This window comes from Embiotoca jacksoni, unplaced genomic scaffold (assembly GCF_022577435.1).
Source record: "Embiotoca jacksoni isolate LCO1_2020_lvr unplaced genomic scaffold, fEmbJac1.0.p SCAF_3, whole genome shotgun sequence".
NCBI lineage: Eukaryota > Metazoa > Chordata > Actinopteri > Embiotocidae > Embiotoca > Embiotoca jacksoni.
Window position 1 is genome coordinate 17,203,787 of NW_027185381.1, and position 11,837 is coordinate 17,215,623.

The 11,837-nt window shown below is 40.9% G+C and overlaps 1 protein-coding gene across 6 annotated transcripts in view; it reads right to left on the bottom strand.

The window, feature by feature from the left end:
* shank3a (SH3 and multiple ankyrin repeat domains 3a) overlaps positions 1 to 7,638 on the bottom strand; it is a 149,663-nt gene extending 142,025 nt beyond the window's left edge. For 4 of the 6 annotated variants that reach the window (XR_011178931.1, XR_011178932.1, XR_011178933.1 and 1 more), the window contains exon 1: positions 7,210 to 7,638. Coding sequence is in view for 3 of the 6 variants with exons in the window: in XM_069162859.1 (XP_069018960.1) it covers positions 7,210 to 7,536 (327 nt within the window). In the remaining 3 variants the exon portion in view is untranslated. The remainder of the gene's footprint in view (positions 1 to 7,209) is intronic. The other 2 variants (XM_069162858.1, XM_069162857.1) reach the window with 1 other exon arrangement.
* Between the last annotated feature and the right edge of the window lie 4,199 nt (positions 7,639 to 11,837).

The following is an 11,837-nucleotide window of genomic DNA, read 5'->3' on the forward strand; positions in this document are numbered from 1 at the left end:
AAGTCAATTATAGAATTACCGCTGATTAACCAGAACTGATATGACCTGCCGCTGGCGACATTTGGTCTTTTTTTTTTTTTTTTGCACGAAATGAGAAGCTGCTTCCTGAATGTTTTGTATGCTGATCCTTACTAATGAAAAAAAGGATAAATGACCGATTCAGCAACAGTTTAGCAATTTTGCTATACCAGGTGTCAGGACAGACTAAATCGACAGTATAACCAAATACATTTTCAGATTTGTGGAATGTAATTTTCACTCTCATATGCTGTGTAAAGCTAAGAATTTACAGCCTGACATGACATTAAGGAGAGCAGTGCAGAAACACTAACAGGATGAAGCGGAAAACACACAGTGAAGTAAAGGAAGAAAACGAAGAATCTATTTTCCAAGCAAAGGAATTTGACCTCTACATTTTGCCCATCCGTGAGCAGTGAACAGACCCACAAACACACACATACCCAGAGCAGTGGGCAACCACAGCTGTGGTGCCCGAAGGGCAGTTGGGGGTTAGGTGCTTTGCCTTATGGCACTTCAGCTGTGGATGTTGAGGGAGTGAAAGTTCTGTTGATTCACTCCCCAACGCACATTTTTCTACCCTTGCCAGTCGAGGGTATCGAACAGGCAACAATAGATGCCAAAAAAGGATTTTGATTTGCTTCATTTTAGCTGATACCGGTTAAAAAAAAAACTATGCCGAGATCTGCATCACAGAAGCAGCTTGAGACACCTTGAGTATTATGTCTTACTTTTTATATACTTTGATTAATTGTATTGAAATTTCTGGAGAATAATTACATAAGCATCCAGAGCACAAAATGGCTTCTGCTTTTAGAGAGTTTCAAGAGTAGCTACTTAAAGGCGATTGTAAAGAGATATGTTTTGAGCTTTCTTTTAAAAGTATTAACTGATCTAGTTTCCTTGATATCTGCAGGTAGTGTGTTCCACAGCTTTGGAGCGTAGTTGACAAAGGCTGAATCCCCAATTTTCTTTCGACTGTTGCTGGGAACCTCCAATAAACCAGCAGCAGATGATCTCAGTGTTCTTGAAGGCACATAGTTAACCAGAGTGTTAGTGATGTAACAATCCGAGCCCACAAACAGCTTTGTATGCAAGAAGGAGGACCTTAAAGTCAGTCCTGTGTCTTACAGGCAGCCGATGCAGAGCAGGCAGAACTGGACTGATGTGCTCTCTCCCTTGGTTCTGGTAAATACTCGAGCTGCAGAGTTTTGGATGAGCTGAAGTCTATCTGTTGTTTTCTTTGGTAGGCCAGTAAAAAGTTCACTGCAGTAGTCCAGTCGGCTGGAGATGAAGAGATGAATCAACTTTTCGGCATCTGTCTGATTTATAAACGGTCGCACCATGGCTATGTTTCTAAGGTGGAAAAAAATAAGTTTTGGGCCCCTTGTTAATGTGGGCCTTGAAACTTAGATCTGAGTCTTGTTACCTCTAATCTTGTCCACGGAGTAAGTTGCCCCAGATAATTTTCTATGATTTCGCTTTTTGTTTTGGGGCCGACGAAGAGAATTTCTGTTTTATCCTCGTTTAATTTGAGGAAATTATTGCTCATCCGTTTATTTATTGCTAAAAGACATTCAACGATGGAGCGCATAGCTGCATCATCATTTGGTTCAGCGGCGAGGTACAGTTGTGCGTCGTCTGCATAACTATGAAAACAAACATTGTGCTCTCTAATGATGTTCCCCAGTGGCAGCACGTAAAGTGAGAACAGTAAAGGACCGAGGCAGCGCCCCTGTGGAACCCCACAGCAGTTGTCATGTTTCTCTGACACTTGATCTCCAATGCTGACATAAAACATCCTCCCTTTGATTTATGTTGTGAAGCAGTTTAAGACACTGTTGGACAGACCAACCAACTTCACAAGACGATAGATCAGGATATCATGGTCAATTGTATCAAAGGCTGCACTCAGGTCTAAGAGGATCAGAATTGAGACCTTATTTTCATCAGAGTTTAGTCAGAGGTCACTAGTGCAGGCAGATGGTAGTTAAGTAAGAAAGGATAACTGACACTGAAGGGATCGAACAACCAGAAGGCAACAGAGCAGGTACTGGAAACAAGATGGCTCCAAGAAGTATAATTTCCACAAGAAATCACAGTACCTTTACAGGAAGAAAATGTATTCAACTGTGAAATCAGTGGAAAGAATAAGATGCAACGCCATCCCATAAAACCTAACGGTTAACAGTTACTCAGCAGATAAGACGTTTAAAATGAAGACCGAGAAACTGATGGTATCAAGACTAAGGAACCAGGAATTTAAAATTGTAATCAACTAGTTACTAATGACACAACTGCCTTTTTTATACCACATCAGAGACAGTCAATGTTTTTTCGACCTGAGAATACCTCCCCAGATTCAGTCAGTAATAGCTCCACAACTGTAAGGCCAAAATGAACAATCTTGGATAAAGGACACTGGGGTGAATTGTGAAATAAAATAAGTTCCCTTGTCCCCATCACCAGGACAGAGTAAGATTTTAAAAACTCGAGCAAAATTTGACATTTTTACTTCCCTCAAATCAATACTGTATATTATAGAGTAAATGAAAACCATATAACAATGAGCCAGGAAAAACTGATGTTAATAAAACTGTATAAAAAAATACTTAATAATTGTTTTTTCAATGGCATTTCTACCAAATTGTTAAACAGAAATGAAGCACATCATTTCTATATCCACTTTAGTTATAGTGCTATCTGGCCATGCTTGTCAGTCTTCAAATACTTGTGTTGGGTTTTTGCCTCGATAACACATATTGCCTGGTCCTGTTACAGGGACTTCCAGAGTTGAAAGGGGTAAGCCCTATGCCTTTGCATAGCTCCAGTACTTCTCAAATACGCTCTGTCTTCAAATTAGCGTGGGTCTACTTGTGTGGTATAGGAAAAAAAGTTTCAATTTAAGTTTCTCTTGCTTGCAGGCTTGTACTCTCTCACTCTCTGTAAGATTAGCTTGGCAGTTTATAACATTAAGGTAATATCGAATAACATCATTACTACCAAGAACTTGCCACAATTCTAGGGATGGGCATTTCAAGCAAAAATACTATTTGACTATTAGACCGTGCCCCTCCCCGGCACACACACACACACATACAAAAGAGAAAGAGAAGCTCACTCACACAGTAAACTTTGCTCTCAAATCGATGATCATAGTTGTGGTAGACTTATATGCCAGCTTCACCTGGAAGAGTTTGCACTTCACCTCATTTTTGTTAATTCATTTAACTGAAGGAGTTCCCACAAAACATTTTGACAGCTGTTTCTCCTGTTTACAATGTGGCATTCAATTCCACACCACCACTTACATTTTAGCAGATAAAACTCCGGAGCCTGGTAGCAACGTGTTCCTTTTTTTCTTACGTTGTTGGCAGTTGGAAAACAGATTCTAGGTGCATTACTGCCACCTTCTGGTGGTAACAACACATAACACGAGGTGCTGATAGAAAAAAGGGAAGTAAGGCAAGACAATAGTCAAATAAACTATTTCATTTTTCTAAATAGTATTTATATATACTATAAATAATTTGAATATCATGTCCCATACCTGCACAATTTTACCTAAATTCCATCATCGAGAGACTGTATTCAAACGAGAGAGAAAAGGGCTTAATAAGCGCAAAGGCTGAAATGAAACATGACGCATCGATGAGTATATCAGTAAAATGGCTCCTGAAAATAAACTACTCAGACAATATATCCACAGCAGCAGACCAGGAGAATGTTTGAAGAGCATGGGGGGAAGCTTAGGAACCCAATCCTTCATACTGCACCATTGGCAGACAGAATAGGTGGCAGATAACCAAACACAATACCACTGACAGAAAAGACCACAATTTCAGATTGAAAAGTTCAACACAAACTGGAGTGGTGTAAAGTGCAAGCAGGTACAACATAGTGAATTGCACACGCAATTTTATCAGAGATGAGCACAGGACAATGTGCACCTAAGTAGGGTTAGATCCTCAGAGCAATGTACTTTAGTTCCAACTAATACACCAAAAATAACAAAGCTGAGATCTGGGACCTTCACAATCAGATGGACAAAGAAAGTTCCCCACACAGTTAAGAAACTGCAAAGATCCCTTCGTGACCTGACTTGAGGAAGACACAAACAGGCCTAAATGGGTAAAAGGGGATTTTCTTTCCGTTTCCATTGTAAGGTTTATTCATTTTGAGGACTTCTTAACGTCACACCGTTATATGTCTGACAGCAATATACCTTCTGTGAATGAATCAAGTGGGAGAATGCACACAAAAAGGCCACAAGAGACGCAAATGAAGAATGTGGATTAATGCAGGTAGAGCAATGGAGCAGACTATTTATGTCTGCATTTCCTTCTCCTCTGTTGAGAGATGAATGATACCCATAAGTAGTATTGGGAAGCCGTCTCTTTTTGCTTCAATCATAGAAATAGAGTTTTGGTGGAGCTGAATGTGATGAATGACAAACGATACCCATAATGCCAAAAAAGCACAATCTTTACAAATAATCTGCCCAATACCCTGACTGAACAAATGGTGCTAATGCAACTAGCCTGTCTCTTACTACCTACTAATTAAAGTTGCACCAAGGCCTGAGCAACACTTATGTAATAATGGACTTGGCTCAGGGCTAAATCAACAAGCCAAATCATTAAAGGTCCATCTCAGTTCCCCAGGACTAATTTTGGTTTTGCCTACTCATAGGATCACTTCTGATTATTCCATTTCACCACTTCACCAAACCCTAAGAAGAGGACATTTAACACATTCACCATTTCACCTTTAAGACCTTTAAATTGCCACCTTAAGGAAACTTAATGCATAATAGTTCACATCCAAGAATAGTACTGAGAATAAGACCAATTCTTCAGGCAAATTAGGCAGGGAAAATACTGGCAACTGGCAATACAGGCCAGAGGTTGAAAAACGAAGTGCGAGAATGAAACCACTTTATACTTTGTCTTTACCCTACATGAGGCCATGCTCCTCCCTTCCTTCCTGCTGAAAAGGAAAAGTGTTGCCCGGTGTGATCTTCACATGGTGGTTCATTCTCCTGATCCAGGCTTGAAGCTCAGCAGGAGATGTGTAATCCTACTTCAGGCAGACTATTCTAGTGTAATCTCCTGCTCAGTCAGAGTACACACAACTTGCTTTTGACTGCTCCATAAAAGATTCAAACTGTCAGAATCTGGCCATCTGTCATCTGCTTCGATATTTGTCTGTCAGACTTTTGGGCACGCTCTCTGTTTGTCTTTCCATTTATCACAATGTCACTCCATATGTGTTCTTGCCTTTTTTTTGTCCATCTACTGGGTTGAATGTGACTCCTTGAAAGTGAAATTAATGGTGTTTTGAGCATCTTTACATTACATAAGCACATGAAGGTAAGTCCCCTGGTAATAGGATTGGGACTCCTGGCCATGTGCACATGTTTGTGTGTGAGAGTGCATGGATGTGAGAGCATGCGTCGGTATGCTTGTGTGCATGTGTGTGTGCATTCATTCAGTGCATATTTGTCTGTGTATATGTGATATGTGCATGCATGAATGTGTGTGTGTGTGTGTGTGTGTGTGTGTGTGTGTGTGTGTGTGCGTGTGCGTGTGCGTGTGTGAGCTTGCCTGAAAAATGCTTTTTTTTTCCACAGATGACTATTCTGCAGCACCTTTGAAGAATTCTCTGCTTTCTTTTCAACTGCCTTTCTTTTATTTCCTGTCTTTATTCCTGGCATGCAGTGCCGGAGCCTCACTACGACACAATGGGTCATTTCAGCCAACAACAATGAGGTAATCAACAATAACCTACACAAAACCAGCCTCTTGCCTTTGCCATTAAAGTCTGGAGAAAAGAATAAAAAAAATAAGGACACTTAAACTAAACCTCCAACAAAAAGCAAACTCTGCAACTGAGTATACAATGACTGGCTGTCAAGGTTTAATCCTCATTTTGCTATACCATTAGAAGAGGACGTCTCCAGAGATAAAGTGAGATCAGAAGAGGAGGGGTGGGTCGATAAGTGTAGACACAGAGCCACATTACGAATAACAAGCCTAATATGTTTTATATCACAGAAAATGTCACCTGGTATTTCTAATAGTATGATATTATGTGTGCAGCTGACAAGGAGAGAAAAAGCAGCAATAGAGAAAGACAGAATACATACAATAAAATACACTTTATGGCCAATAAATGATCAAATGTTTCTTTGTTTCTGCTTTTATGTACAGTTCTAGGCAAACAGTTTCTGTTCATCACTATTTTAACCTGTAGCTTGTAAACTATTAAGAATAGCTGTTGTTGTATTGCCTGAACAATTATTCAAAACATGATAACCGAATCCAAATGAATTCAAATAGCGCAGCTTGGAAAATGAATGAAATGAACTCCTTTATGAAGTGGACATTTCCCAGTTCTTTGCCACCTGCAGCAATCACATACCAACATAGAGACTCTTGGTGGCAGTGACTTTGTGAGGAGATAGACAGTGAATACTGTATACTGAAATTGGAGAAATAAGGGGAAGAAAAGATCACTGTTACAGTCTAGTGGTTCTGAATATTTTTCAGTGGCTGCAATACACCACATGCATCATCCACATCTTCTGAGATACTGCTGCTTTATTCAGAAGAATGCACGACTGGACCCGTTTCAGCCTGGGCACAGAGCAACAACAGCGAGAAGGACATAGGTGGAGGTGAAGTTTCACAGTTCAGTTCAGGTATAACTGTCATGATTCTCTACTTTGCATCTTCCTGTGGATTTGCAGCGTCTCTCACCGCCTTCTTTATCCCTGATGCCTTTTCTTTCCCTCTCCCTTCCCTTCCTCTCACGCTCTCACCCTAAGTGGCCAGTTGTCAAAGTCAGCTGAAGCACGGTTAATGAAGAGGTAGATTTATTAGCGAGACATCAGTGGAATAGGTTAGGAGAGGGGGTGGAACCCCCAAAAGCCAGCAAGCAAATACAGCCACTAAGTGTGCATACCGAAGAGAGGGGAAATGAGAAAGTGCCGGATAGAATAAGAAAAGGACAGGAAAAAAAAAAAAAAGACAAAAACAAGAGAAACTGAAGATGTTTAAAAGAGATAAGGAACAATCTATATTGCTAACAGACCAGACGTAGAAAGCACCCAGTCAGCGAGAAAGGGGGAGAGGCAGCTTCCCTCTCTTTTATTCTCTCTCCAGCAGTGGCTACAGAACAAGCTCTTACCGTCTGTTGCAGGTCCGGGATTCCAATGCGGATGACCACGGTGTTGCCAGTCGGCTCCTCCATGGGTGCTCTTCCACTGGGGCTACGCTCTGCACCGGGACGGAAAGCCGGAACACCGTGAGGAACGGGAACACCGCTGCCCTCTTCCCGGGAGCTGCTGCTGTCAGTGCTGGCCCCCTGGCTGCCGTTTGCTGGGTGTGTGTAGGGGTGTGTGTGTGTGTGTGTGTGTGTGTGTGAGTGTGTGTGTGTGTGCTGCTGCTGCTGCTGCTGGTCCTGCCGTGGAGGGCTGGGTGGCTCATGTTTGCCGGCTGCCGGACGCAGAGGCATGCTCCGTTTTAGGGGCTCGGTCTATGTCTCTCTCTTTCCACACACACACACACACACACACACACACACACACACACACACACACACACACACACACACACACTCACGCGCGCGCGCACACACGAGCATACGCATACACCGATGGCTCTCGCTCACACTATACGCACACACCGTTTGCAGCATGCATCACTCGCCTGGGAGAGAAACAGAGGGAGGGGGAGAGAGAGGCAGGGAAGGAGGGTGGCAGACAGGGAATGGGCAAAGAGGAGTGGGTAATAGGAGATTACAGGGAGATTGGGGCAAAAACACAAAGAGAAGATGAGTACCAACAGAACTGGGAACTAAAAACAATGCAGAGATAAAGTAAGAATGAAGAATTCACATTCTTTGAATGGTGTACAATTATTCATCTCCATCTGTGATTTACACAAAAGATCATCTTAATGCCATTAGCACATGCAGTTTTTAAACAGATAAAATAAATACTAAAGACATTAAGCAGAATGGAGGGAGTGGATTACAAACATATGCATGAATTATTTGGATCTTTAATATTAACTGCAGGTGTGTTTGCACAGTGTTAATGGTAGCAGCATTACCAATTAATGTGACTAATGAACTCTGCTTGTGTTGATGTTGCAATGTTCATAATCTGACACTGCTGCTGTCACACACTGTTGCTCTTGCTGTTGGGGAGGGTGGAGGGTGTTTGTTCAGATCGATGTGGGGCAGGATTTGGCCTTCATGCTTCACTTTATCTGTGGGGTGTCGCTGATCAAAAGCCTCCCTGGTAAACAGCGACACGCAGCCAGAACAAACTGCCATACATGTCGATGAGGTTTTCATAGGAGGTTTTTGTCCCCCTCATGGAGGGTCATTCTCATAAAGGGGGCTGTTTTTATTTACTGCAGTCCCTGTGAAGCCCCGAGACTGAGATTGTAATTAGGGGCTATAGAAATAATTTCAAGCTGCTCTCGATTTCTATTTATATGCATTGTGAAGCGGGCACTCCAGAGAAGTTTTATAATTTGAGTGATTGTCATGTTTTATGAGGAAAGATGCATTATTTTTACATTGACCAACCAACATGTTAAACGTATTAGCTTAATCAGCTCAAGCTCTCACATTCAAATGAATCCAGAGCTCAAGATAAGAGAAATGACTATCAGAACATAGTTCATGACTTCTGTATGGTGTGTAAAACAAACATTTAAGGGCTTAGATATTGGCAGTTACACAGCCTACCAATTGAACAAGTGAGCTTCTCAAGCAAGGGAAATGTGCCATAAAACATTTGTGTAAAATATTAATTGTGATCTTAACTGAGTGCTGTGCTCCATTGTGTTCTCAGTGCCATCCTTGTTCAAGCTGACACAATAGCCCCAAGACAGCATTATTTTTTATCATTAGATGGATTTTAAAGCAAGCACTTGAATAAGAAAGGGATGAAAGAAAGCAGATGTTACATAATATAATGTGAGCAAGTGCGCTGAACTGTGCAAAAGTTTTAGGGACTTTAATGCTTTAAATCATTATCCATCACGCAATACTATTAAAAAGGCATCTGATTGGCCCCAAATTATGCAGCATCACAAACTTATAGCCAGAGTCATAAAGAACTATATTCATCAACAAGAAGAACAAGAAGCCCTGCAACAGGCAGTGACCCTGCAGAGCCGTGATCTCAACATCATCAACTCAGTCTGGGACTGAAGAGACAGAACACATGGAGACAGCCTAAATTCATAGAAGAACTGCGGTAAATTGAGCAACATGATCAGAATAACCTGGCTGCCACACAACTTAAAAAACACTGAGCAGGCAAACATTGGAGAATTGGTACCTTTTCAAAGGGTTGTCACACCAAATGTTGATTTGATGTTTATTTCAGTTTGTTGCACTTTGTATGAAGTTAACTATTTATGGCCAAAATTTTGAAAGCATTCTCACTTTACCTTTAGTCCTAGAACCTGTGCCAAGTAGCCTACTTTACAGTATATGCACATAAATATGCACAAAACACATCTGCTCTGTGTCCTCTGTGTTTGCGAAGACAGGTTTGTCAGTTCAGTCAGTACAATTCATCTGTGAGTGGAAATCGAAAACTTCAGAGACTGCTCTTGTTAGAGCAGGAGAAAGCAATAACTTTTACGAGTAAGTATTCCAAGTTACATTGTTTGATCATCATCAGCACCTTAAGTTACACCAGTTTGCTGCTGTCAGTGCTGGCATACAAGCACCATGAATTCGTCTCCCAGGGTCAGACTATCAACACCAAGTTGTCCTGTGACTTTTCTTGAAAATTGTTGGGTGATGGTTCAACACTACAGAGGCTTGCGTGTGAGTGCACTGCCACTGCTGGACACTCCACAGTATGTAATCCCATTAGCACTAAAGAAAGAGCATGGCAAGTAGCCCTCAGGTATTAGAGGATTTAGCAGGTCACTCTGCCTCTTTGTGAGTTCAGGCTTTAGGTCTTTCGTGTATGTAAAATGTAAAATGCTAAACCTTGAAGTTCAGCTCAATATTTATATTTCATAAAGTGATTCTGTGCCCTTGCAGTACTGGTCAAAAGGGATCTTGTATTTCAAATATCTTTCAACAAATTAAAACACATTTTGTTACATTTAACATTTGTGATTTTGGGAACACAATAATATCAGTGCCCAGCGTGCAACACTTGAATAGTTCAAAAGGACACATCTAAAGTAATCTGAGTATATTGACTACATGTTAAATAGCAACAGATCACACATTAAGTTCTGGGAATGTGGCAAAGGGATCTAAGATGGCTTGCCAATAAGCAATAATGATTCCCCTAGATAACTGGGGAAGGGCTATGCAGTGATTGCATTCTTCTTGCGTCATATAAGCATAAACTGTGTGGGCAACAGCACTTGAAGAGATCTACATACAAGGAGCAACTTATCTGGTTGAATTAAAGGCAAGAGAGAAAGACAAGGAACAAAGAATCAGAGTTAATATGCAGTATAGTTTTTATTCAACTTGTTTAATCCACTTTCCACCTTAATGCTTCAAAAGTCTATTCAGATTGAAAATATTTCGGATGCCTGGTGATGAAAAAGAATGATTGTGTAAATCTACAACTAGAGCAGTAAATACTGGTGAATTATGATTGGGGATAGAGAATATATCTGCAACAACTTTGATTATCAACTATTTGTTTTAGTAATGAACAAAGAAAATGCCACACATTCACTGGTTCCACTGTTTCAAATGTGAATATTTATTGGTTTTATTAGAAAGCAATTTGAAAACACTACTTGCGTCTCATAAATTGTAACAACTATTTTACAACATTTAATTTGATTAATCTCGGAATCAAAAAAATTAAGCAGGTATGAGTAATATTTACAGATAGCCACTTTAATGTATATGTGTATAGTTTAACTCAGTGTTATGCTACTGATATAAGCATAAATTGAGTAAATGATGCTACTTGGCACTCGTTCAACTACTTAATGAAATAAGTGTAGCTGGAATCTGTCTTTAAAAAATGACATTGGCATACCAAGGGCCAAATATTTCAATATTATCATTTATCATCTCTCCCTATAGTTGTAGAGTGGCAAAATGTACCTACATCTCTACTACCGTGTGTAGTGTATTGTGACGATATCTTGTTTAACGAATCCACATGGAACAGAGCCAACTATGACCAACTATATAGGCGCTTTAGTGTAGATTCTCAAACTCCCATAGCTTTGGAACATTAAGAGAGTGGACTAGAATTAAAAGGAGGCGAGCTCCCATGCCTCAACTAACAGCTACTGCCTCCTCTCTTTTCTGCTCAGATCTCTTTCACCCCAACCCCCCTTCATCCCATCTCTTGCGCTCCAGTCCAGTGAAAACAAAGTGAATAATTCATGACCGTACAGAGCCGTGTGTGCATGGATCCAGTGCAATAGATCCGTGTATCTGAAACATCCACTAAGCTTTAAAAGTCCTTGCCATAGAGCACTACATGAGGACATTCACGAGCCCGACTGAAATCCACTGCAAGCCATCAAGCTAACCCAACCTGCTCCCCTCTAAAAAAAAAAATCAACACTGAAGAAAAAAAAAATGAGGCGGGGCAGAAAAAGGGAAAAACATAAAAGGTAAGCATGTGGCTGAGGTAGCATGAAGCAGAGAGGGACAGAGAGAATGTATCTAAAACAGCCACTGGGCCACGAAAAAAAGAGAAAGGGAGCGTGGAGGAAAAAGGGAAGTTAAGAGCAACAAGAAAAAAGGGAGGTGGGAGATGCTGTAAGAGGGTGGGAGAGAGGGAGGGAGAGATT